The sequence below is a fragment of the Aethalodelphis obliquidens genome, unplaced genomic scaffold (assembly GCF_003676395.1).
Source record: "Aethalodelphis obliquidens isolate GAN/ISIS:26980383/991018 unplaced genomic scaffold, ASM367639v1 scaffold8, whole genome shotgun sequence".
NCBI lineage: Eukaryota > Metazoa > Chordata > Mammalia > Artiodactyla > Delphinidae > Aethalodelphis > Aethalodelphis obliquidens.
The window spans coordinates 60,916,515-60,942,031 of NW_020837952.1; the positions used below are offsets into that span (position 1 = coordinate 60,916,515).

General features: G+C 44.0%; 1 protein-coding gene and 1 long non-coding RNA gene across 3 annotated transcripts in view; both read left to right on the top strand.

Moving 5' to 3' along the window:
- The window catches only part of ATXN10 (ataxin 10), a 154,543-nt gene that overhangs the window by 118,223 nt on the left and 10,803 nt on the right, over positions 1–25,517 (top strand). The window contains exon 10 of the mRNA XM_027107963.1: positions 7,433–7,496. Within this exon, the coding sequence (XP_026963764.1) occupies positions 7,433–7,496 (64 nt within the window). The remainder of the gene's footprint in view (positions 1–7,432; positions 7,497–25,517) is intronic.
- Positions 7,504–18,747, top strand: LOC113621152 (uncharacterized). 2 transcript variants are annotated; one of them, XR_003433064.1, is made up of 3 exons: positions 7,504–8,422; positions 9,011–9,094; positions 17,533–18,747. It is a non-coding gene; the product is annotated as an uncharacterized LOC113621152 (long non-coding RNA). The 2 variants fall into 2 exon arrangements; XR_003433063.1 differs by having other exon boundaries at positions 7,504–9,094.

The window sequence follows — 25,517 nt, forward strand, 5'->3', positions numbered from 1 at the left end:
GCAGGGGACACGGGTTCGTGCCCCGGTCCGGGAAGATCCCACATGCCGCGGAGCGGCTGGGCCCGCGAGTCATGGCCGCTGAGCCTGCGCGTCCGGAGCCTGTGCTGCGCAGCAGGAGAGGCCACAACAGTGAGAGGCCCGTGTACTGCAAAAAAAAAAAATGACCCAGCAATTCCACTCTTAGACATCACCCCAGGAGAAATGAAAACACGTGTCCACAAGAAGACATGAACACGTAGTGTTCATAGCACCTCTATTTATTACAGATAAAACTGTCCATCAACATGTGAATAGATAAATAAATGGTATATTCATAATCAGAAATAAAAATAAACTGCCGATACATGTAACAACATGGATGAATCTCAAAAACATTGAAAAAGAGTTCTTTTGATGTGGTCTTATTATAGTATAGAACAGACAAGTTCTACCTCTAGTGACAGGAAGCAGATGGATGGTTACTAAAGCAGTGATTGTAGAGGTGCACAGGAGCTCTCTGGGGTGATTGAAATGTTCTCTATCCTGATTTGTCTGTGGTTACACAGGTGCAATTGCAGTCCCCTGTGTGTAAATGGGGACATCTCAACAAAGTTTATTTCATAAGTAAAGAAAACAGCACCCGGGGGAAAAGTGTGAAGGACAGTGTCTTCTGTTTTAGGAGTTCTTTCAGGGTTTGCAGCAGATCTCAGACTTTGTTTGCCTCGATAGGTGCTCTTGGACTTTGCGTAAATCAGGAGTGCACAACTCATTGCATGTCGGAATCACCCGAAGAGTTTGTCTAAAGACACTGCTGTCCAGGCTTTGCTCTCAGAGATTCTGATTGATGTGTTCTGGGGTTGGGACCACGGCATTGGTTGTTTTCGAAATCTCCCCAAGTGATTCTAATGTGGAGTCAAGGTTGTGAACCTCTGGCCTAGGCTTTTGCTCTGAGTCCTAGAGAAAGACTGAAATGCAGGTCGTGTGCTTTCTTGTTGCTTCTTGAGTAACATCCTTAGTTGTTCCTCTGGCATAGCAACTCAATCATGAAATGCCTAGTAGTAAGCTGCACAGAACACCGTGGAAATAAATGCAACACAGAGATAAACAATACTTATTTTTGTGAGACTTAGAGTTGATTGTGGAAGGCAAAAGCCAGCAGAGGAGTGTGGATGGAAATTAGTAACCAGAGGTGTACCCAGTTCATGAGACAGTCAAGAACATAGCACTAACTTAGAGCAGCCCATACCTACCAGATTTCCTGTGACTGCAGAAACGTGTGTTTATGTATTCAGACTTCGCTGAACAACAGCTTGTGCCCTGTGAAGGATTACCATGTCCAGCCCTTTCAAGTATGGAAGGAATCCTATAGAACCTCAAAACCAAGTGAAAATAACACTGCAGACTGCTGCCGTTTCCTGTGTCCTTCCTGTGTGCTGGGTGCTGTGCTGAATGCTTTCTTGTGTAAACCTTACTTTAACCCTGTGAGGTGGGCACCACTCTCTTGTTACGCATAAGAGAATCTAGACTTCATGAAGCTCAGAACCCCCCACAGGTTACACAGCTAGAGGGCTGAGCTGGATTCTCTTGTAGGTCTGTCTGCCTCCAAAAGTATCCCTCTTTCCTCTGTGTGCTTGGGATGGTAATTGGTCTCACCCCGTGGGCGGGCTCGCCCACATCTCATACAAGACGGTGCACCTCATGCAGCACCCGCCTGCATCCCCTCGGGCTTCGAGCCTTCTGAGTTGCCGTCAGGCCTCTGAGAATGGCTTCGTCTGTAGATCAGAGTCTTGTCCGAGCGTTGCCACACCCATGTTGGTTGTGTGCTCGCTTCAGCACAGAACGCTGCTGATCTTTGTGTGTGTGCGTTTGTTTTGAGGCGCTATGTTATGAACACATTTTCACCAAATGTTAGTTACGTTGATGCATGGGGCGTTTAAACAGGAGATCCAGCCCTGCATTGGTATTGTGCTCTTGTCTTTCTTCAGGTTTTTTTTATTTTTGTATTTAGCGTTCAGTGTGAGAGCAGACAGAATAATTGAGGCTCTGCTTTTTGGTCAACCTAATACATTTCCCTAAAGAAGCTTAGATATTAATTCAGGTTGGGCCCACACACCTTGCAGGGTGCATTCTCTGAGATTGCTGTTGGCTTCGGTGGAGAGAACAGTTAGCAGATCAGTGAGTTGTCCTGCTATTTACAACTCTGTTTCCAGAGGCTGAATGTTAGTTTGTTTAAGCCAGACTTACTGCCTTGTTGAGATGTGTTACATCGTGAAAGCGTTGACTGAGCTTGGCTCCTTGTTAGGAACTACAACTTGTGACTCATTCATTGTGGGTCTAGAATCAGTTCCCAACGTGTTAGGTAAAGAGACAAACAACGTCCTTGTTTTAGGAAGCACGAACAGAAGAAAACTTGTTAGTGCCCTAATTGTTTCCCCCCCTCCTGACAGGAGCTCCGTGCTGCAGCTCAGCGGCAGCAGGAACTTGTAAAGCTTGAGCTTGGTGATGACGCAGAGCACCAGTCACTCCTCCTGGAGGTGTTGCATCCTGGGGTTCTTTTCCCAGTGACCGTAGCCTGTGTTCACTCTTCAGTGTATATTGCGTGTTTGTCATGATGCCACTGCTGTCCTTGTCTACAATAGTTCACTTATGTTATCAACATTTAATGAATTTCTATAAAAAATTATCTAATATCATTTCATAATGCAGTGGTGTGAATGAGAAATATTTATCTTAGGAAAGCAGACCCTCAGTTCAGGCATGGCTCTAGTGTAACCATGATTTTCAAGATCTCTTTAATTCACCCTTACTGCCTGCTTTAAAATGTCAGTTTTTAGCCTGTGATTTTATTTCCTTTACCCATTTAACATATCTGAGACGTCTACTCCCCACACCGAAAACAAGATGTTTTTCTTGCACTGAATAAGAGATCCTTAATACTTTCTCACTTACCAAAAAAAAGTGGTTTTTGAAAATAAATTTACAGTTTTGCCTCATACACAGTCGAATTGTGACTCGGCTTTGTGGAAGTTATCCTCCAGTTTTCCTCGTGCTTTTCTCGGGAGCCAGCCCTGAACTCCTTGCCCCAGCCAACTGAACTTCTTTCAGTTCACAGCACGAAATTGCCAACTACGCCGTCACCCCTGTGGCCCTGTATTGAGTCTTCACTGAGTGCTAGACAGCACAGTAATCCGTGCCATTCTCACAGTAACCCTGTGAAGTAGGTCCTATCATCCCCATTTGACAGGGGAGAAAACTAAGTCTTAGAGGGTAAATGACTTGCCCAAAGCCACCAGCTCAGAAGCGCTGTAGGGCCAGACTCTGCCCCCAGCGCCGGCTGTGCAGCCCTCGCTCTTCATCCCTGCGCCGCCGCCTCCCAGTTCCTGGAACACCACATGTTCCTTCTGATGCCCCAGCTCTTGCGTGTGCTCTTCCCCCTGCCCAGAGCGTTCTCCACAGCCCCTTTATTTCTGTGTTTAATTCCTGTTCGTTCTTCTCACCGTGAGCTAAAGGTCACCTCTGCAAGGAGGCCTTCCCTGGGAGCCCCATGCTATGTGGTCCCCTAGCAACATCAAACACCCAGCTCCTCTGGCGTGGAGATGCACCCACGTTCCAGAAGGGTCTAGATCACACGTTCGCAAGGAGCTGGTGAGAGTCCGCGGCTGTTCTCGCGCTCTGTGCCGGGCAGCAGGCATGGCTCCTGTCCTGGGTCTCTCCGCTTCACCCCGAGACAAGTGCATGTGGTAGGAGCCCTCCTCTCCCATTTGCAGGCTTCGTGGTTAGCACCCTCATCCTGCGGGTGGGTGCAGGGCTGATTATTGGACAAGTGGGGCTGTGAGGGTTGCATGGAGAAGCTTTGGATACAGTCTCAGGTGGGGCCCTACCAGTTTGGCCACAACGTTTCCCTCTGTGCCTCTCAAAAACATGAGGTCCAACCCTCAGTAGTGGGCTAACCCTCCATGCCAAAGCTTCTCAGACTATCTGTGATGAAGAACTAGCTATCTTTTCCCCAAACCATCCTGGACCAATATGTTTATAAAAGATAATATAAATGAATTACTAGAAAACAAAAAACAATTTTAAGACAGAAAATTCAAGCCCAAATTTTATTATAAGATTCAGCAAACATAGCATAAGTATGTTAAATTGCTGGCACAGTTTCTCACTCTTTCACACACTTTCTTGCAGACTGACAGCGCTCTCCAGACCTCACTTTGAAAAGCACTTATTAGTTAAGTGACCATGGGGACGGTACCTAACTTTTGAGCCTCAGCTTCTTTATCTGTAAAATGGAACCAGTAGTACTTACCCTGGCATTGTCAGAATTAAGGCAGATCATTTAAGTGTCTGTCATTGCCTGGTGGATGCTGGATGTCTGTTAAATAGCAGTTCATTAACCACCTTCCAGTGCCTCGGGAAATTTATAGGAATTAGATTTCTTCTCTTCTTTCCTGCCTTCAGCAAGTCTGTGTATCACAGCCAACTGGAGATCTGGTTTCTTTCAGTTGGACCATGGTGTTTAGAATCCTTAAGTCATGTTGGGAATGTTCATTGCTACTGGCTTGTCTTTGCTTCTGTGCCTTTTCAGTAAACAGTTAGGAAGTAAACATTTTTTAGAAAGAAAAGAGGAAAATGTATCATGAGTTCATGCTAGTATTTCTAATTTAAATGTAAACTACTTTGATTTGATACTTCTTTTTTATGCTAAGAATCTTGGTTCCTAATGACATAAATTACCCATTTTCTTTAAACTAGATCTAGGAATAAGGGTTCAGAATGCTAATCCCAGTGTTAATGGTGCTGAGACGACCTCATGCAGCTGTGGGACTGCAGTTCCATCTGAGCTCAGGACACAGCTCCCTGGGGACGTCCCATCAAAATACTGTTTCAGTTCTGTGAAATAATCGTCTTTGCTTCACATGTTGTCGGATTAATTTGTTTCCATTTTCTGTTTTTATAACTTTATAAATTCATTTCTTCAGAATTGAGCTGTAATCGACATATAACCGTATGTTAATTTCAGGTGTACAACACAATGATTCAGTATTTGTATAGATGGTGAAATAATCACCACAGTAAGTCTAGTTACATGTATTATAAACTTAATTTCAAAAATTTCGTAAAACATATACAGGATCCCAACGTCAAAATTGTACGACCGGGTACATTCACAGAGGTCTCACCTCTGTTCCTGTTTCATCCACTTCAGTCTCTGCTTTGCTCTGTAAATAACCATTATTAGTTTTTTATTTAACCCTTCATTTTTTTTAATATAAAAAATCATCTGTTTCTCCTCCTTTATTACACAAAAGCTTCACATATAATCCCGTTCTGCACTCTGCTTTTTTCACTTAACCATTCTATCCTGATAGCTCCATAGCATTACGTTAGTGATCATGGTTTATTCAACGAGCCTATATCGATGGATGCTTGAGTTGTTTACAGGATTTTTCTTATAAATTGTGCTACATTCAACATCATTACTCCTCAGAGCAATGCAAATCAAAACCACAGTGACGTACCACTTCACATCCACTAGGGTGGCTAAAATAAAAGACAGTGTTACCAAGGATGTAACGAAATTGGAACCCTCATACATTGCTGGTGGAATGTAAGATGGTGCAGCCACTTTGAAAAACAGTCAAGCAGTTCCTCAAAGTGTTAAATATAGAGTTACCATATGACTAAACAATTCCACTCCTCGGTATATAGCCAGAGAATTGAATACATATATCCATTCAAAAATAGGTACATGAAAGATTGTAACAGCATTATCATAATAGCCAAAAGTTTGAAACAGTTCGAATGTGTGTCAGTGGATGAATGGAAACTGAAATACATATGCAGACATTAGAATATTATTATTCAGCGTGCTGATACATGCTTCAACGTAGATGAACCTTGGAAGCATTACGGTAAGTGAAAGAAGCCAGTCACATACTGAATGAGTCCTTGTGTGTGAAACACCCAGAATAGGCAAAGCCATAGATACAGAAAGTGGGTTAGTAGTTGCTAAGGGTTGGAGAGAGGAAGAAATAAGAGTGACTGCTGATGGGAATGGAGTTTAAAAACTCTCTTTTAAAACTCTCTTGACAAGGCAAGGTCTTGCCCTGTCAGCCCAGTTTAAAAACTCTCTTGGGGGTAATGAAAATGTTCTAAGATAGTGGTGATAGTGAGACAGCTTTGGGAATATGCTAAAATCCGCTGAATTGTATATAAATGGGTGAGTTTTATGGTATGTGAATTATACCTCAATAGAAGTCTTATAAAAGTGTAAGCTGTGCTGAAGTAAATAACCTTGTACAAACATAATTCCATGTGACACTGTATTTTTGATCCTAGAAATGGGATTACTGGGCCAAAGAGTAAATAACACATGTGATTTTGCTAGGTATTGTCCAGTTCCCTACCATAGGGATCGTGCCACTTCGCATTCACTCCAGCAGTGTGTGAGGGTGCCGTTTCCCGTCACCTTACCAGCAGCATGTGTTGTCACACGTGATGATTTGCCCTTCTGGCAGCTGAGAAATGGTATCATAATTTGCCTGCATCTTATTAGGAGCACAGTTGAGCAGATTCTGATATCTCTGCAGTCCATCCGCATTTCTTTTTTGCTGTGCCATTTATGTTCACGTGTTTTATCCATTTTTCTGTTGGATTGTTGGTCTTTTTTTCAGTTTCTACAAGCTCTGTATATATTAAAATATTAACCCTTTGTGACATCTTTCAGATAATTTTTACAGCTTTCAATTTGCCTTTTTAAAAAACGTAGTCAAATTTTAAAACCTTTCTCTATCGCTTCTGGATTTTGAGTTATAGTTAGAAATGTTTTCCCTGCTTCTGGCTTAGAAAAAGAATTCACTTACTAATAAACTGAGACTCACTTGTAGTTTATCCTGGTGAATAATATTAGGAAGAGATCCACTTTTATACGTTTTAAAGAAATTTTATTGAAGTATAGTTGGTTTGCAGTGTTGTTTAATTATACTTTTTTTTTCTTTATTTTTGATCTAACTTTTTCAGCCATATGCATACACATATTCCCTCCCTCTTGGACCTCCCTCCCACCCCACCCCCATCCTACCCCTCTAGGTTGTCACGGAGCACGGAGCTGAGCTCCCTGTGCTGTACTGCAGGTTCCCACCAGCTATCTGTTTTACACATGGTAGTGTATTTATGTCAAAGCTAATCTCCCAATTCATCCCAATTATACCTTTTTATATGGCTGTCCAGTTGCCCAACATTTTTGGGGAAAGGTGAAAAGAAAAAGTATCACTTTTTGTTTATGTCTGTTTTTAAATATTTCTGGATTGATATAGGTGTTTCAGGTAATTGCACAAACAGTATAATTATAGCAGGGAGTAAGGAAATAAAAAAGGAGCAACAGATCACCTATAATCTCCAGCCCTTCCCAGGCTGTTTCAGCGTGTCAATTTGTCTTCTCTGTTCTTCGTAGGTGAACGAGCTGGATGGCATTGCCCTGATCCTGGACAGCTGTAGCATCGATGACAAAAACCCCTGTATCCTTGATGTGACTCACAAGCGTTAGTTCACCCTTGGGGGCCTCAGCAGAACAAGGCCCTTGCCTGGTATTCATTCAGGAGGCAGCTGGCTGGCTTTCTTGATGGCTCGTTCCTAAGAACTAAGCCACTTTCTCAAGGTTCGGGGCTGGAGTGTCACTCCTGCGGTCTGTGCAGCGTAGTGGGCTCAAGTTTTCGAGGTGACTAGGACATTCTAAGCCAGCCTTCTACTACAGAGTGCCTTAAGCCTCTGAGGCAGAAGCTCATCCATGGCCCCTGTGTTCGCTGCATGTCCCTGATGTCACCTTTCCAAACACTATGTGTCCCTGGAGTAAATGTGAAGAAACTTACATTTTTTTCTGTGGAGATTCGAGGTTTCCAGTCCTCTGGAAGAACCATTTTAACACTAGTTTGGAGGCCTCTGAGACCTCAGGAATGGGGAGAAACGTTTCAGGGGCTCCGGATTCTGGTTTTGGTTGGGTACGGTCTTGCAACCCTCTGTTAGTGATGCTGGGGGCTCTGGCTCTTGCCCTTACCTGGTTTGACCACCCTTCTGGAAGGTGTTCTGCAGGGAACTTGCTTCTTCCCCCCCCCACTCCACCAGCCAAGGTCTTGCCCTGTCAGAAACTGATCTAGTACAGTGATGAGCCAGGGACTGGGTACAGCCTGCTAAGTTTGAGAGATAATCTGATTAACTTCAAGACCTTCCCTGGTGAGAATCCAACTCAGCCCAGTCCCTTGCCCTGGCTACTGTGTGGCCTTGTGCCTGTTGCAGGTGGGGGGCAGGGGTGAATAAGGCCATTGCAAGGACTTTGAGACTGTAACCCTGTGGGAGACCGAGGAGGAGGGGAATTCTATTTTTAAAATGCTCACTGTGGTTTCTGTCAAGAAGAGAAAAGGAGCTGATGAAAATCATGTGTTTCAAAGTAAGTAGATTGAGAAATGCTTATTATTTGTGCTAAAGATATTGTCATTTGTCTGATTAGCAATAGAAGAAAATCTCCTGTTTTAAAGAGCATGATAGCTTATAAGCTCAGTCAGGGAAGGACAAATAAACAGCCTCAGAAGACTTTTTTGTTCAAGGTAAAACAGAGTCGGTCCACTGCATTGCATTATGATCAGGCACCACAGGCTGTGCTCATTAGAGAGTTTTGAAATATTTTAGCCCCAAAAAAGGAAAGGAAAAAGAAGAAAGCTTTCTGTCACAGGAAAGCAGTAAAAGAACATTCAGGTGTAACTGCAGGTGTTGCATTTCCTGATGAAAAAGATGACTTATTGCGAACAAAGAAATTCACCCAGTTTCACTTTTATATTCCCTGAATTGACCTTCTAGTGAGAAAAGGTTTTTATTGCTAATCTTTGGCCTTTAGCAAAGACCAAAAAATTAAAAGGCTGTTGCACACAGCACATCATAGTTCTGCAGATACGCTGCATGTGGCTCATGCTTACAGAGTCTTTTATGTTGGCATCCTCCTTGCCGGATATTCATTCATTCATTCATTCACTTCTTTCAGGCAACATTTATTGAGTCCTTACTGTGGATTTACATACATTACAACACTGTGAAGCAGATACTGTTATCCTTATCTGCCCTATTTGTAAGTGAGAAGATAAACTGAGAGAGCCTTAGTGACTTGTCCTGAAGGTCAGACCCAGAATTTAAACTTGGTGTGTACCTGATTCTTAGCTGCTTTCCTAAACTGCCTCCTTGTAAGTCACTGGGAGGGAACAGAACACGTACAGAGAAAGCACAGTAACATATTCACGTAGTGGAGAAATTACTCAGAATTATAAATTGAAAAAATATAGATGGACAATCTACATAGATAAATGTTTTTTTAAATGATAATTAATGAAGCATTGCATGCTTCCAGAATCTCCTTTAAATTGTCAAGAAGAAGCAAAATGTTACATGTTTCGTGTTATGTACATCTAGTAACTCCTTGGACTTTTGTTTATAAACCTACTAGATTTTCAAGACGTACAAAATACACTTAACAAGATATGAGACACATACCAAAATATGAGAGCAAAGGGAGAATGATGGTTGAATGGTCAGAAATGAAGAAGTATTATAGCCTCGGGATTCAATTTTTAGATGTGAGCCATAAATTAAAACCTGGCCTCCCTAGCAGCCAGAGCAAATAGGGCCATAATACAGATCACAGAGTAAATCCGCCCCATGTTCCTCCTCCACACTGTTTCTCAGCTCCTGCTCTCAGGCAGGTTTTCCCAACAATTATTTAATTTCCCTGACCTTGCCTCCTTACCTCTCACTCACTCCCCCACCCCCATTCATATGGTTTTTTTCTTTCCTATATTTTTTATTCATCAAAATAATAAATCTGTATTTTTTTTTTAATGCCAGAAGGTGTAGAATGGGGGAGTGAGTTCTCTGGCTCCACCCTCCACACTTTGCAATTCACTCTGTCAGGTCTTTCTTCTAGTAGTTGCTTTTCTGTAACTAAGTAATATGCTTCGCTGCTGTTTCTTGATATATCACATCTTGATGTTACCTGTTTACTTTGTTATGACACTAGGATTTGGCTGTTGTATACCACCTCCTCTCCTCCCTCCCTCATGCTCCCGCTATAGTTAAGATCCCATTTGCTCTGTTGCCTGCATGACTGGTGAGGCTGAGCATCTTCTAAAATGTTTATTTACCATTTGGATTGCGTGTGTGTGTGTGTGTGTGTGTGTGAAATGTGCTTGATCAAAACCTTTTTTTCATTGGGTTATCTTTTTATAATTTGTTTGTAATAGATCTTTATATATTCTAGATAGAAGTTCTTTGTCAGCTACATGTGTTGCTAATATTTCCTTTCCCTTGTTCTATGACTATCTTGTCATTCCCTCTATAGCTTTTTTTTTTTTTAATTAACAGAAGTTCTTAACTTTTTGTCAAATTTATCACTTTTTCTTTATGGTTAGTTTTTTAGGTATGTATCTTGTTAAAGAAATATTTTCATACCCTCAGGTCATGATGATAATCTATATTATTTTCTGAATACTTCATATTTTTATCTTTCATATTTATTTATTTTTAAAAATTTTATTGGAGTATAGTTGCTTTACAATGTTGTGTTAGTTTCTGCTGTACAGCAAAGTGAATCAGCGTATACATATATCCCCTCTTTTTTGGATTTCTTTCCCATTTAGGTCACCACAGAGCATTGATACCTTTTATATTTAGGTCTATAATTCACTTGGAGTTGATTTTTTTTGTATGGTGTGAGTTAGGGGTCTATTTCTATGTTTTCCCATATGGACACGCATTATCCCATCCCAGTTATTGAAAGAACACACGTTGTCTACTGTAGTGCCAGTTGTATCATAAGTCAGGTGTCCATATATGTGTGGGTCTGGACTCTCTTTTCTTTTCCATTGATCTCTGTGTTCTATCCCTGTACCAGTACTATGGTGTTAAGTACTGTCACTTTCTAAAGTATCTTGATATGTTGAGTGAGTCCTTCCAACTTGTTTCTTCTTTTTTAAGAGTATTATGGCTATTTTTGGTCATTTGTATTTGCCCATAAAAAATTTTAAACCAGCTAGTCACATTCTATGCATTCACACTTGTGTGTTTTTGTGCACACATGTGCTTACACACATGTACACACATGAAATCACCACCAACAAAAACAGTGTAAAATCCCCACGTGTTGAATTACTCATCGAGATTGCTTTGGCTAAAATCAATGTAATGAGAATTGACATCTGAGTCTTCTAACCCATGAACATGGTACATCTGTCCATTTATTTAGGATTATTACTTTTCAGCTTTTATTCCTCTCTGTATTTTTATAGCTTCTTTGCGTGGATTTTAGTATGTATTATTTTGGTTATCATGCATTTCAAGTGTTTTCTAATTTCTATTATGGTTTTTTTTTGACCCATGGATTATTTAGAAATGCATTTCTTAAATTCTGAACAAATAAGAATTATCTTTTGGAGATTGATTTCTAACATAAATTCATTATGATCAAAGAGCACATATTGATGTTCTTTGTCCTATGAAATTTATTAAGACTTGCTTGATGACCCAGTGTATGGTCAGTTTCTGCAACTGTTGTGTGTGTGCTTGAAAATCACATCTATTCCCTAGTAGTGGAGTACAGTTTTTTTAGGTCAAGTTTGTAAAATTTTTACATTTTTAGTGATATTTTTGTCTACTTTGGTTTATCGGTTGTGGAGAGAAATGTTTTAAAATACCAGCCTACGATTATAGATTTCTCTAAATTTCTCCTTTTAGTTATATAACATTTTTCTTTATATATTTTGAGACAACATTATTAGACTAAGGTGTATAATAGGTCTTGAAAAATATCCCTATTGTCACTGTAAAGTGACCCTCTGTATCTCTAAAAATGCTTTTTGCCTGTTACTAATACAGCTACTTTATCTCACTTTTGGTTGGTATTTACATGGTATAACCTTTACAGTCCTTTTATTTTCAGTCTTTCTGTGTCAGAGGTGTTTGTTGTAAACAGCATAGTTGATTTTTTCTTAATCTAGTTTCTTTGCCTTTTAGCTATTGCATTTAGCCCATTTATATTTACTGTAATTACTGATGTGTTTGTTTTTAAGCTACTCTGGTTTGCTTTCTATTTTATTTTATTTTTCTCTCTTTCTTTTGGATTGATTGTTTTATATAGTTCAATGTTTATCTTTTTTCTGGTTTAAAAGTTTTTAATTCTTCTTTTCTATTCTGTTAATAGTGCCCTGGGAAATTACAACATGCTTCCTAGACTGAGGAAAATCTAATGTTTTTCAGACCTTTGCCCCCTTCCCAGATAATACAGGACCACTCAGCACCCCCCAATTTATATGCTGTTGTTGTTATATATTTTTATTCTATTTTTACAACTCTGTAAGATGTTATTATCGTAGTTCTATAACGTCAGTGTTCATTTAGATCTATCCACATTTGTACTGCTTTCCTGCCTTTCACCCCTTCTTATAGCTTTGTCTGTCCGCCTGGGATCATTTTCCTTCGGCCTGAAGTCCTTTCAGAATTTCCTTTAAAGTGGTTTCTTGGGTGAGGAACCATATGAGTTTGTTTGAAAATGTATGCCTGATTCCAGCATTTTGTTGTGATAGCTACAGGATCTCATTGTTTTAATATGTACACTTTGACTTAATTCTAGTATTTCCAGCATGGTATCTACACCCTCTGCATCTGGTATCCTCCATGCCAGAGTGTCTCTACTTTACCCTTTTTGTTGGATGGATTTGGGACATAATCTAGAAGGAGAATCAACAAGACTTGGTGACACTTCAGAGGCGGGAGAATAAAAAAGAAACAGCATCACAGGTGACTCCCAGGTTTCTGACCTGAGCAACTAGATGGATGGAGATATTCCCACATTTATTGAGAAAGGGAATAATTTCAAAGGAGAATATAGACAGATGAATGTGTTCATAAGCTTCATCATTTGCCTGTTGTCACCAGTCACCTCTGACTTGTCAGAGTCAATGGATGCTTTGCTCTCATCATATTAACACTCAGTTCAACAGATCTCATCACTTCCTCCTTAACATAACACTTTTTTCTTTCATGATGGTGCCTCCTCTTGTTTTTTTTTCACGTCTTCCTGGCTCCTCCTCCTTATTCTCTGTTGTTTCTCCCTCTTCTACACGACTTTTAAACGTTGGAGTTCTCCTGGACATTCCAGAGCTCAGGCTCTCTCTTCTCACTCTACATTTTCTCCCTAAAGAATCTCACCCATTTATTCCTTTATTCGTTTATTCATTCAATGTTTATTGAACACCTTTTATGTCCCAGACACTATGCTGGGCCCGTGGAATGACAGGGAATCCTGTAGGGAGGCTGTTGGCATCATGCAGGCAGGAGATGACAGTGGCCTGGGCCAGGCTGGTAGCCGTGGAGATGGGAGATGAAGTTGTATTCTGGGTATTCTGAAGGCTTTAAACATCATCTGTTCACCTGTGTCTACCAGGTGTAACCTCTAGGCAGACCTCTCTTCTGAGTCTCAGGCGTATGTCTCTGACACCCTGCTTAACATCTTGCTTGCATATCTTACTGACACCCCAAACCTAGGATGTCCAAAGTTAAGCTATTAATATCTGCAAAATTCTCCCCTGTCTTTTTCAATAAATGTGGGAATATCTCCATCCATCTAGGCGCTCAGGTCAGAAACCTGGGAGTCACTCATGATGCTGTTTTTTACTCTCCTGCCACTAAAGTGTCACCAAGTCTTGTTGATTCTCCCTCCAGAATACGTCCCAAATCCACCCATTTCCCTTCATCTCCACTGCTACCATCCAGTCCATACTCTCCTCACCCCTGGCCTGGATGTCAGCAGTAGCTTCCTAAGTCACCTTTCAGTTTCTGGTTTTGTTGTGTTGCGGTGATATTTATTCCCCATCCATTCAGTGCAGTCTTTTACAACCAAAATAGGGTCATTCCTCTCTGCCTCTTGACTCTCCCTGCCCCACACCATCCCTCATAAACATGCCCATTTACGAAACCTCCAAGCCTGTCCATTGTCCTGAGAATAAATCCACAGGCTCCAGCACGTCCTGAGAGGTCCTGTGTGGTCTTGCCTACCTGCCTTTTCATTTACCTCCAGACCGCTCTTCCTTTTTTATTTTTTCTTTTGCCCTACCCAGGTACGTGGGGACTTTCTTGCCTTTTGGGAAGTCTGAAGTCTTCTGCCAGCGCTCAGTAGGTGTTCTGTGGGAGTTGTTCCACGTGTAGATGTATTTCTGGTGTCTCTGTGGGGAGGAAGGTGATCTCCGTGTCTCACTCTTCCGCATCTTGAAGCTCCTCCCGGTCTCCCTTTCTTAGCATTCCCCAGAGACTCTTCGTTTTTTGTGTCTCAGATCTATCTAATTTCTCACCTCAAGGCAGTCGTTATGCTCATCTCTCAGCCTGGACTCTCTCCCCTGGCTCAGTCCTCCTCGTCTCCATGTCCACCTTCCTCGTCTCTTCCTCAGGGAAGCCTTGCCGGTTGACCCCTCCTAGAACCTGCTCTGTTCCTTCAGCTTATCACAGTCTGTAATTGGATGAATATTTGTGCATTTATGTCTTAATTACCCTCGAGACCAAGGCCCATGCGGCAGGGGCCGTTTTTTCTGTTGTAAACCGAAGTATACTATGTTGCTGTCAGGTACGTAGTAAATGTCCAATAACTATCTCTTAGAGGGGCGGGCGACAGAGTAAACGCTGCACAAATGCGTGAAAAAGCAGCGGCTTGAGGAAGGGGTGTGCGTGTGTGTGTTTGGTGGGTGAGGGGTGGTTCAAAGCACAGGAGACATTTCTCCCACGGGTTTGATGATTCTCTTGTGAATTGAATAAGCGTGGTTTGGCAGTGATACTATTTCAGCTTGGTTTGGTTTAACCCCTTCTAATAACTCACACCAGTCAAGCTTTCATTGAACTTTAATTTCAGTATTTTGTGTTAAAAAGCAACAGATATTTCGGATATGCCTAGACTAGGAATCAGTGCAGAGATAGTAAACGTCAGTTAATGAAAATACCTCCGTTCTCTGATCACCCCGCATGGACTGGCTGCGTCCGTGTACTCACGCGTCCTCCACGGGGTGGGTGGGGGTGAGGGCTCGTGTTACCTTAGGGTAGTAGTCCTTGTTCCCCGTGGGCAGTCTGTGGTTTGGACCCTATGAAAGACTTCCTCTTTACTTGGGGATTAGGAATTTCAAGGTGGCTGAAAGCTCTCCCAGGCTGAGAACAGGGCTAGGAGGCTTACTGTCCCATCTCTTGGAGGTGGCTTCTAGAGACCGACTGGGGTTTCTAGTTCCAGGGAAAAGACAACATCTCAAAGGGGTGCTTAACCCCAAAGGGCAGCGCTCCGCGACGGCTGCTGCGTCAGGGACACAAGACCAGCTGTTCACTCGCCGGCTCCCTTGCGGAGACCCGCAGTAATGACACGGTAGCAGATGCCATCGGAAAATTCCAGCTCCGCTACCACAGGGTCCATTTCTTATTTGTCATTTATTGTGGCAAGTGGGATTTTTTATTGTTGTTGTTTCCAAATAGAAACAGCTGAGCTTTATTTGAAATGTTTTCCCTTGATTCTCTTTTGATCTATGTTTTGATCAGTTGTCCTTGATGTGGTTTTTTTTTTATATTGTTTTTATTGGAGGGGAGGGGACAGGGATAGGATGAGAGTCTAAACAGGGTTGGGGTTTTTTTCTGTTCTTTCTTTTTCTTCCTTCCTTTCTGTTTCCTTCTTTCTTTTTTTATTGAAAGCCCTCATTTGTAAGTTTTACTTGTGTACAGAAATGTAACCGTTTATAGGAATAATAACCAAACAGCATTTCCCCAGTGATCTCGTGTTCGGGAAGTATGGCATAGTGGCAAGACCATCAGTTCTGGGGCTAGACAGATGCAGATTCTGCCCCTTCTTAACCTCTAAACACTTCACTTAAACCTCTGTTGTGAGTTTTAGCTTATTTATCTAAAATGGGACCTATCCCCGCAGGGTTATGGTGAATGTGAAATGTCATCATGTTCGCAAAGTGCTCAGCCTATAGTTTCTCAACAAGTAGATGTTCTTGTACAAATATCCTGTTACAGCTGTTAATGCCTAGGAGAAAGGTATATTTTCATCTGTGATTGCACTGAGTCAGTGGTAGAACTGAAATAATAATGATAATAATATCGCAGGACAGAAGAGAGAGTCCTCAAACAGAGTAACACATGCACAACAAAGGCGCCCCTGTAGCTGAGCAGAAAAGGATGGTCTTTTGGGGGTTTTTTGGGGTTTTTTTTTTTTGGTATTTTTCCATAAATGGTGCTAGACCGATTTAATATCCGTAGGGGGGAAAAAGCCTACCACCCCTACCTCTTCCCATTCATGAACATTAATTCAAGATGAATCATAGACCTTAATGTGAAAGGGAAAACACAAGAGCTTCTAGAAGGAATCATAAGAGAATACGGTTATTGTCTTAGAAGAGGCAAAGATTTCATAAACAAGGCATCAAAATTATAACCGAAAAGTGCTAACTATAAGAGAAAGACTTTGAAAAGGTTTTTGCATTGTATATATCTGACAAAGGACTCATACCCATGATAAATAAAGGACTCCTGCAAAACAACAAAGAAAAGGTAATTCAGTTTTTAAGAATGGACAAAAGACCCATGGCATTTCACAAAAGAGGAAATCCAGATAGATGGCCAGTAAATGTATGAAAAGAGCTCAACATCATCATTCATCAGGGAAGTGCAAATTGAACCCACAGTAAGGAGCCCACCAGAATGGCTCATAAGAGGACTGACAGCACCCAGTGACGGAAAGGATGTGCAGCAGCCTGAACCTTAGTAAACTGATGGTGGAGACGGCAACTGGAAAAATGCCCTTGGAAAACTGTCAGTGTCTGCTAACACTAGGCGTCCACCAGCCCTGTGAGCCAGCAGTTGCGCCCCTAGCTGTACCCCCAGGAGAAATGCATACACATGTCTATCAGAAGACGTGTGCAGGAGCCTTCCTAGTCACATTATCTATAATAGCCCCGAAGTGGAAACATCCGAAGTAGTCAGCAGTAGAACAGAAGTTGTGGAATGTTCATTCCGTGGAACAATACACAGCGGTAAAGAATGAACTGCTCTGTGTAACAAATGGATTAACCTCACTAACATAGTTTTCAGCTAAAGAAGCCAGATTCAAAAAGAGTATACACTGTATGATTCCATTTACACGAAGTTTAAGAACGGGCAGAATTAATCTGTGGCGACAGCAGTCAGAATGGTGGTTACCTTGAGGGGTAGGAGGGCAGCTGTTGATAGGGAAGGGGTACTTGGAGGCCCTCCGGGGTGCTGGGCACATTCTGCATCTTGATCTGGGTGGAGTCATGTGATGTGTCTGTGTGAGAAAACCCATCAGGATATACACTTAGGACGTGTGCGTTCTGTTGCTCCTCACATTAAAATTTTTTAAATCATTGAGTTATTTCTAGGTGCCAAACCCTATGCTATACCCTTTACATACATTATCTCGCACAATTTTTTTTTTTAACAAAAGCCTCTTTGTTGGGAACTATTATTTTACAGATGAGAGAAGTAAAGCTCAGAGAGTTGGTTCCCTGACTGCAGCTGGTCCGGGCTCTCCCAGCTCGTGAGTGGCAGGACCAAGGTGCGAGCCCAGGATTGTCTAGTCCAAGTGTCTAGACTTCCTTGCGGGTGCTTCCTTCACTCCCTCACAGTGTTTCTTCCAGTCTCCCTTTCCTGGGGGACACGTGGGCATTCAGATGGGTTGGATGCAGTCTTGAGTTAATTAGTCCTGTTGCGTCTAGCACGTGGTACCCACTCCTCTGCTTTGGCCTCAGGTAATAATCGAGGTAGATACCTAAGCCCTGAGGTGGTAGCCGCCTTGGAAAACAGGTACCTCTGCCACGGCCAACTCCTTCCTCTTCTAAAACTTGAGCATGTGTGTCTTCCTCCTGGAATTTTCCCACAGTCCCCCTGAACTGAGCCTGAGTCCCTCGTCTTGATCTTCTGCAGATCCGTTGTGTTACCCCTGCCACTCTGTGAACATGGCACATGGAAACACCTGGATACGTAACTCTTTCCCTCTAAAAAAGTCTATCCTAGGCGGGATCTGTATCATGCTGCACACCCCACACTGGACCCTGTGTGTTACCACAGTGTGTCCCAAAGCATATTTTTTTCTGCAGTATCTTAAATGCTATTATATGAGGGAAGGCTCCTAAATAATACATATATGTAGGACCTGTGTTAAGCAGGTGTCTCTCTTGCAGGGCACCACGGAATGAATCTTTACTGTTCTCATGTGCATTTTGGAAACTCTGGACTACAGTGCCACATCTTGGGGAATGCAGGAATTATAGTATAAACATGGAGACACGTTCCGTTCTATACTTTTTCTTCATGGGGAGTCTAGCTTGTGACTGCGCCTGCCAAGCAGCCACCAGAGGGAGGCGTTCAGGGAAATGCCTTAAACATTTCAGAATGGCACAGCTGGCTAAACTTGATGTTGTTTATAAAAGGCATCAGTGAGTTGCCACACCGGAGCAGTACTTATGCGGTATGCACAGAATGATACGTTTCTGCTTTTAATATCTTACTGTGCCCATCCTAATGTTCAAAGCAGAAATCTTTCTGCTGAAATCAGTCTTTCCTCCTCCGGAGGGGAAGGACTGTCTTCTATTGACTTCTGTGTCCCCAGCATTAAACAGCTGGTGAACCTTCAGTGATCATTTGTTCAGTTGTTGAGCTGCCATTAATCAAAACTAGAAAACCTCTTAATGCTGTTTGGCTTTCAAAAGGTAAACTTTGGGTTTGGCTTCCCAGTGATTTAATTTGGTTTTTTAAAGCCTCTCATTGATTCTCTTACCCCTCACCTAGTGTGATTGAAGATGTGCAAACCATATCTTTCTCCCTGTCCAAAGCAAACAAGTGCGCACACGACTTCGCAGGTTAGCGGAGGCCTCCCTGGGACCCTGTGTGAAACAAGTCAGTGAGGGGCTATGGGTGGGCGATGCTCAGGTGCCACTCCCAGGCTGAGGAGAGCGTAACACGCTGCCACCCTGCACCCCACACACGCTCACACAGATGCAGGCCAAGGCGTCGTCTAAATAGACCCGTTCAGGGGCTTCCCTGGTGGCGCAGTGGTTAAGAATCCGCCTGCCAATGCAGGGGACACAGGTTCGAGCCCTGGTCCGGGAAGATCCCACATGCCACGGAGCAACTAAGCCCGTGCACTACAACTACTGAGCCTGAGCTCTAGAGCCCGCGTGCCACAACTACTAAAGCCTGAGCGCCTGGACCCCATGCTCTGCAACAAGAGAAGCCACCACAATGAGAAGCCCGCGCACCACAACAAAGAGTGGCCCCCAATCGCCACAACTAGAGAAAGCCAGCGCACAGCAACGAAGACCCAACACAGCCAAAAATTTTTTTAAAAAGAGTCAAAGAGGGCTTCCCTGGTGGCGCAGTGGTTGAGAGTCCGCCTGCCGATGCAGGGGACACAGGTTCGTGCCCCGGTCCAGGAAGATCCCACATGGGGTGGAGTGGCTGGGCCCGTGAGCCATGGCCGCTGAGCCTGTGCGTCCGGAGCCTGTGCTCTGCAGCGGGAGAGGCCCGCGTACCACCAAAAAAAAAAAAAAAAAAAAAAAGAGTCAAAGAGCACAAACCTGATGGATTTGACTATATAAATAAATAAACAAACGTGTTCAGAATGAAAGAGGGAAGAAGACCCGTTTTACGTAGCTTCTACGGTATCCTAGCAACTGGTTCCCCAGGGCTCGAAGCCGAAAGTTGGAGGAGTGGGATGTCATATCTTGCATGAGGCTCTCACAAAAGTGGACTCTGTTTCCTTGTTCAGGTGTTTTGGCAAATAGTCCCAACTCTTTTAAAATGAGACTAAAGTACTTCAGGCTGTACTCCTTCAGATGGTGTCTACTCAGCTCTTAGTTGTGTGCTGCTCGTTTTCTTACATCCCTAAGATCATAGCGGCTAGAAATGAAAACTGTTGTCAGCACACTGAAACGTTCGCATGTGAAGGCTGCCGAGCCGCGCGCGTCTCCTGTGCACACGGAGAGGCCAGAGTGCGTGGTGTGCACGCCTGCCCGCTGACCTCAGGCCTGCGCGCTCGCCTGGGCTCTGGGTCGGTCTTGCCATGCCTGCCTCGCTCAGCTGTCCCCCTGCCTCTCGGACGTCAGAACGCGTCCGGTCCTGCTCTATCTTGTTTACTTGCATGAAAAGCACAGTTGCTTGAGGTTTATTGTCACGTAAGGTAGAAAATGGGAGTCTGTCCTTTTCCAAGGTGAGGTGCCTGGCGTGAACTGTGTCACCGTTGCTCCCACTCAGCCTGGGTGGGGACGGGGCAAGGCGCCCTCACACCAGAAGTAGTGAGACAGGGTCCTCGGAAGCTGCTCCCTTCGACTCCCTGGCTGCCACTTCAGCCACCTGGCTTTGAGGTGACACCGTGTTTTCTTAATTTTACTTCTCAGCCGTTACTATCAGTGTTTTAAGTGCCGCCATATAAAATTAATTTCAAACCAGAAACAAAGCTTTCGCGAACATTTGTTGCCATTAATTTTTGTTCTTAAGGATCCGCTCCTGTGGCTGATTGATTTGACAAATGCTGTCTGATGAGCGAAACTTTAGGGAAAGAACGTCGCTGGGAAACCACGTTAGAAATAACTCGCTTAAATGATTTCGCGTTAATAGTCTTCCATGGCAGTTGTGAGTTTGCTAGCCTAAGTATTTTGAATTTTGAAACTAAAAGAAACTATATGAAACATCTGTTTATTGTTATATTACTTCTGGTTTTCTTTTAAAAACTTTTGACGACTTTATTTTTTAAGAGCAGTTTTAGGCTTACAACAAAGTTGGGAGGACAGTACGGGGACTTCCCATTTTCCCACAGCCCTCACACGTGCAGAGCCTCCCTCATCAGTAACCCCCAGCAGAGGGGCACTTCTGTTTTTTTAACAGAAGTTGAACCTATGTTGGCACATCATTATTACCCAGAGTCCATAGTTTAAGGGTCCACTTTTGATGTTGTACATTCTGTGGGTTTGGACAAATACGTAATGACACGTATCCATCATTGTAGTATCACACAGAGTATTTTCACTGTCCTAAAACTCCTCTGCGCTCCACCTCTGCATTGCCCCTCCCCTGACCCCGGCAACCACTGATCTTCTCCTGTCTCCATACTTCTGCCTTTTCCAGACTGTCACAGAGTTGGAATCATACAGCACGTAGCCTTCAGATTGGCTTCTTTCACTTGGTAAAGTGCACGTAAGCCTCCTCCATGTCTTGTCATGGCTTGCTAGCTCATCTCTTTCTTTAGTGCTGAAGAATATTCCATTGTCTGGGTGTACCAAGTACTTGTTTTTCAAAATTCTTTTCTTTAACACTGTTTGCATCATAATCATTCTGCACACCTCCCCAGTCTCTCTATAGTATAAAGTATAGTTTAAAAGAACTTTTATAAGTCTTGACTCTGTATTTCAGAAGTTGTATATCTGATGTATAGATTAGACCATAAAGTAGTAAGTCTGAAATATCCTAAATAGCCTAAAATTCACCTGCATGACAGTTTCCCTCAGACACTGCCTCTCGTGGCGCTGAACTCAGATTCCAGGGAGCCTGTCTCTGCAAAGAATGTGCCGGACGCCTTTTGAAAGTACATTCAGGACACAGTTTACCAGCACAAGGACATCCAAAGTTTCAGTGCTTGGTAATCATACCTCACCTCTTTCCCCAAATGGCATTACCAGGCTGTCTCACTGGGCCTGTTGCAGTTGAGGTAGACTCCTCCGGCTGTCATACTCAGGGTGGTCCCCGAGGGTGAAGATCTGCCTTCAGAAGAGCCACTGAATTCAGAACAGAAGGATGACTGCCTGCACACAGCGTGCCCAGAGCACTTCCGGCGCATGGTTTGTGCTTTAGGAGTGTTGCCGTTGTTATTTAGATGTGTATATTTTCTGACAAAGTTAATTAATTCCCAGTTTTTCTTTTTACGTTTGCGTTCTTTATTAAAATGAGCAGTGACTTTGCATGTGTTTTTAAATCACTGTACTTACATAGCACTGCCACACAGAATCCATATTTTGCAAGACACTTGAGAGGTCGGGTTGCTGGAGTTTGGCGCAGAGAAACATGTTCTAGGTACCCTGACTAATGTCAGTATTTTTGCCTGAAATGACCTTAGTCAAATGTAGCAGTGACAGAGAAGGGCCTGGTCCAAACATCGGTGTGCCACAGCCATTTCACGCCACCGTTAAATAGTAACTGGCTGGCTGTCCGTTTTGTGATCATCATTCTTAGCAGGAAGTGTTGGATTCTCTGTACCACTTATTCGTCTAGAACCGGAAGATTAAAAAAAAAGCCCTTACTGGACGAGTGAGCCCGTGAAGGGATGAGGTTGGCCCTCATTGGATACAGACAAGGGTGCCGAGGGCCGGGCCCTGGAGCCGCCGGGGCAGGAGGCTGGCAGCCCTGCTCGTGGGCTGCGACGGGGGAGCGCGGCCGGGCTGTCCCAGTGCCAGCCCTGGTGGCAGCTTTCCCACGTTTGTTCGTGGATCTGAGCAGCTCGAAGGGAAGGCGGGGCCTGCTTTCTGCCTGGAGCTGACGGCCTCATGGGGGTGACGGGCAGGGAGGCCTCCGGGTGCTCTGGCCTTTCGTGTCCTCATGGCTCTGGGGATCCACATTACCCCCACAAACTCAGAACCTATAAAAGTAAAGCTAACTTTCAGACATACTCGCCTTTTCCATTCTACCGTCCTCAGGTCTGGACGTCTCCTCTGAGGTAGAGACAAGGTGCCTTTGCCCCTGGGGCCGCCAGAGTGGGGCATGGCCGTGCGGCCTGTGAGCCCTGGCCGGCCCCCTCCCCACGCCGGCAGCTGGCCTCTGAGCTGCCAGGAAAGGCCGTGTGGGCAACGGGCAGACCTCTTCTTCAGGGTTAACTGAGTGCAGCGGAAAGCAGGCCCCGTGCTGTGCAGAAGCCTCGCTGCTGGACAGAAGCCCGGCAAGAGCAAAGCTAAGAGGTGGATCGCAGTTTCCAGCACAGGCCCAGCCCTGTGCTGGCGAGTCTTCACGTGACTGTGATGAGCCAGCGCTTACAAGAGAGTCGTGTCTGCATTCTTTTAGTTAAGGGCCTAATTTTAACATTCTCATGGAAGCTCACAGAATGAAGACAGTGTCAAATGCAGAGAGAGATCTGCACTTTCTGGTTAAGGATAGGAAAATCCTCTCAGAAGTCAAAACATTTTCCCAGTTTTTGAGAGAAACCAAAATATGTCAGAATCAAAGCTACTCTGCTGTCTTTCTGTCCTAAAGCACCTGCAGAAACTAGCACAGCTCTTGTTCACATGTTTCCTCTGGGTGTAATTAGGAAGCACCAGGGAATCCTAATGGGTTTTCAAGAAGAAAATGACAACGAAAGTTTCTGATGCACAATCCATCAGGCACCCGGGCTGCGAGTGGGCTGCACATCCTGGGCAACACTCGTGAATCACTGAGACACTGGAAGCCGCAGAATTCAGAGGCGCTTTGGGGCGTTACGGGGCAGTATTTCTTAGGGCTGTCTAGTTGAGGGAACATGTGAATTGCCATTTGGCAAATCAACCCAAACTTCAAGTTCAGTCATCCTAATTTTTTTTAATTGTACTTATCTTGAAATACACTGTGAGTACCGAAAAGTGGGAAGAGCCTATGTGTGTTGTTTGCAAATAATTGTAAAGCAGACGTGTAACCAACACCCAGGTCAAGGCGAAAAACACTGCCAGACTTCCCTGAGCCCCTCCCCATCCGAGCTCCTTATCAGGCATCCCTGCCCTCCTCTGGTTAGCTCCTGTGCATGCGGCCTACACAGTGTGCTTTGGGTTGGCCGTCTTTGAAATTCATATAAATGGAATCATGGCTTGCATTGTTTTGTCATTTGTCACTCAAAAGCATGATTGTGAGATTCAAGCCAACCGTTGCATGTAGTTTACCGTATAGTATTCCATTGCAAGAAGATACAACGTTCATTCATTCATTCAGTTGGCGGACATGTGGCTCATTTCCACTTTGGGGCTATCGCAGTTAATGCTGCTGTGAACTTTTTCGTACATGCATGTGTCCTGGCACGTGAGCATGAGGGTTTCTTAAGGAATGGAATCTGTGTCTTGCATATCTTCAGCTTTATTCTAGGTGATGCCAAACTCTTTTTGGAATTGATCGTACCAGTTTTTACTCCCATCAGCAGTATATGAGCTCCCTTTCCTTTACCTTATCGACACTTGATGCTGTCACTTAAAAATTTTCGCCATTCTGATGAGTATAATATGTCCTTGTGATGTTATTTTAAATACTCTAATTAGTGATAAGTACATTTTGATTTTTTGTTGATCATTTGGTTTATTGACCATTTGGATTTCCTGTGTCATGAAGATGTTCAAGTTTTTTTTATTCCTATATTTATGTTTTCTTTTTTTTTGCGGTACCCGGGCCTCTCACTGCTGCGGCCTCTCCCGTTGCGGAGCACAAGCTCCGGACGCGCAGGCTCAGCGGCCATGGCTCACGGGCCCAGCCGCTCCGCGGCATGTGGGATCCTCCCGGACCGGGGCACGAACCCACGTCCCCTGCATCGGCAGGCGGACTCCCAACCACTGCGCCACCAGGGAAGCCCCCACCCCCTCTTGACTGGGGACTCTGGGAGCTGCTAGGAGGGGTGGAGAGGCCACCAGCATGGCCTGGGTGACCCATAGAGTTCATCACCCCCAGAGACTAGTGACATTTGGACCAAGGACAGTGCTAACAGATGCTTAGGCACATGCAGTATGCTGACGCTTTGGTCCCTGCTGGGTCTTGTCGAGTCCACAGTCCTCCAGAAGCGCCACACTGTTTGTGTTCTTCATTTACGCCCTGGTGTCTTAGAACTGTTTCTGACCCTTGGCTGTGCTTTACTGCTGTCAGATGTCTTTAGTACTAGACCAGCAGTCATCTTCCGTAATTTGGGTGGGGTTACTTAACGTTCTCTCCTCGAAATTTTAATTTCACTTTGAGCTGTTTATTGTTACTTCCAAAGGCGTTTTGCAGAGGTAGTCACTCTGACTGGTATCTGAGAGCTTATCTTTCGAGATTTCTTTGAAGAGAAAGGGGCTCTGTTTCAAGTGTTATAAAACCTGCTGCTCCTTTGCTGTTGTGTGGGCAGAGCTCAGAAGCTCGCGGTCAGACTGGCTGGAGGAAGGCCCGCACTGGGCCTCCCCCAAGTGTCCTCCCGTCGGCTGTGGCCCCTGAGGAGGGCTTAGGAGCAGTGGGGTGGGTGCTGGAGCCTGCATCCAAGCTAGGCGCGCCCACTGCAGGTGTGTGACCTCGGACAGGGCCTCAGCCTCCTGTGTCTGATGAGTTTTCTCATCAGTAGAATGGGTTTTTAACACCTCCCGCAGGTGGTGTGTTTGTGAAGGTTGAATACTTTCTGTGAGTGCTTGTAACAGCCCCTGACACATGTTGTACACTCTGCAGGTGATAACACCCGCTGCTGCCATTACTTTTATTATTATTACTGTTATTATTTTGTG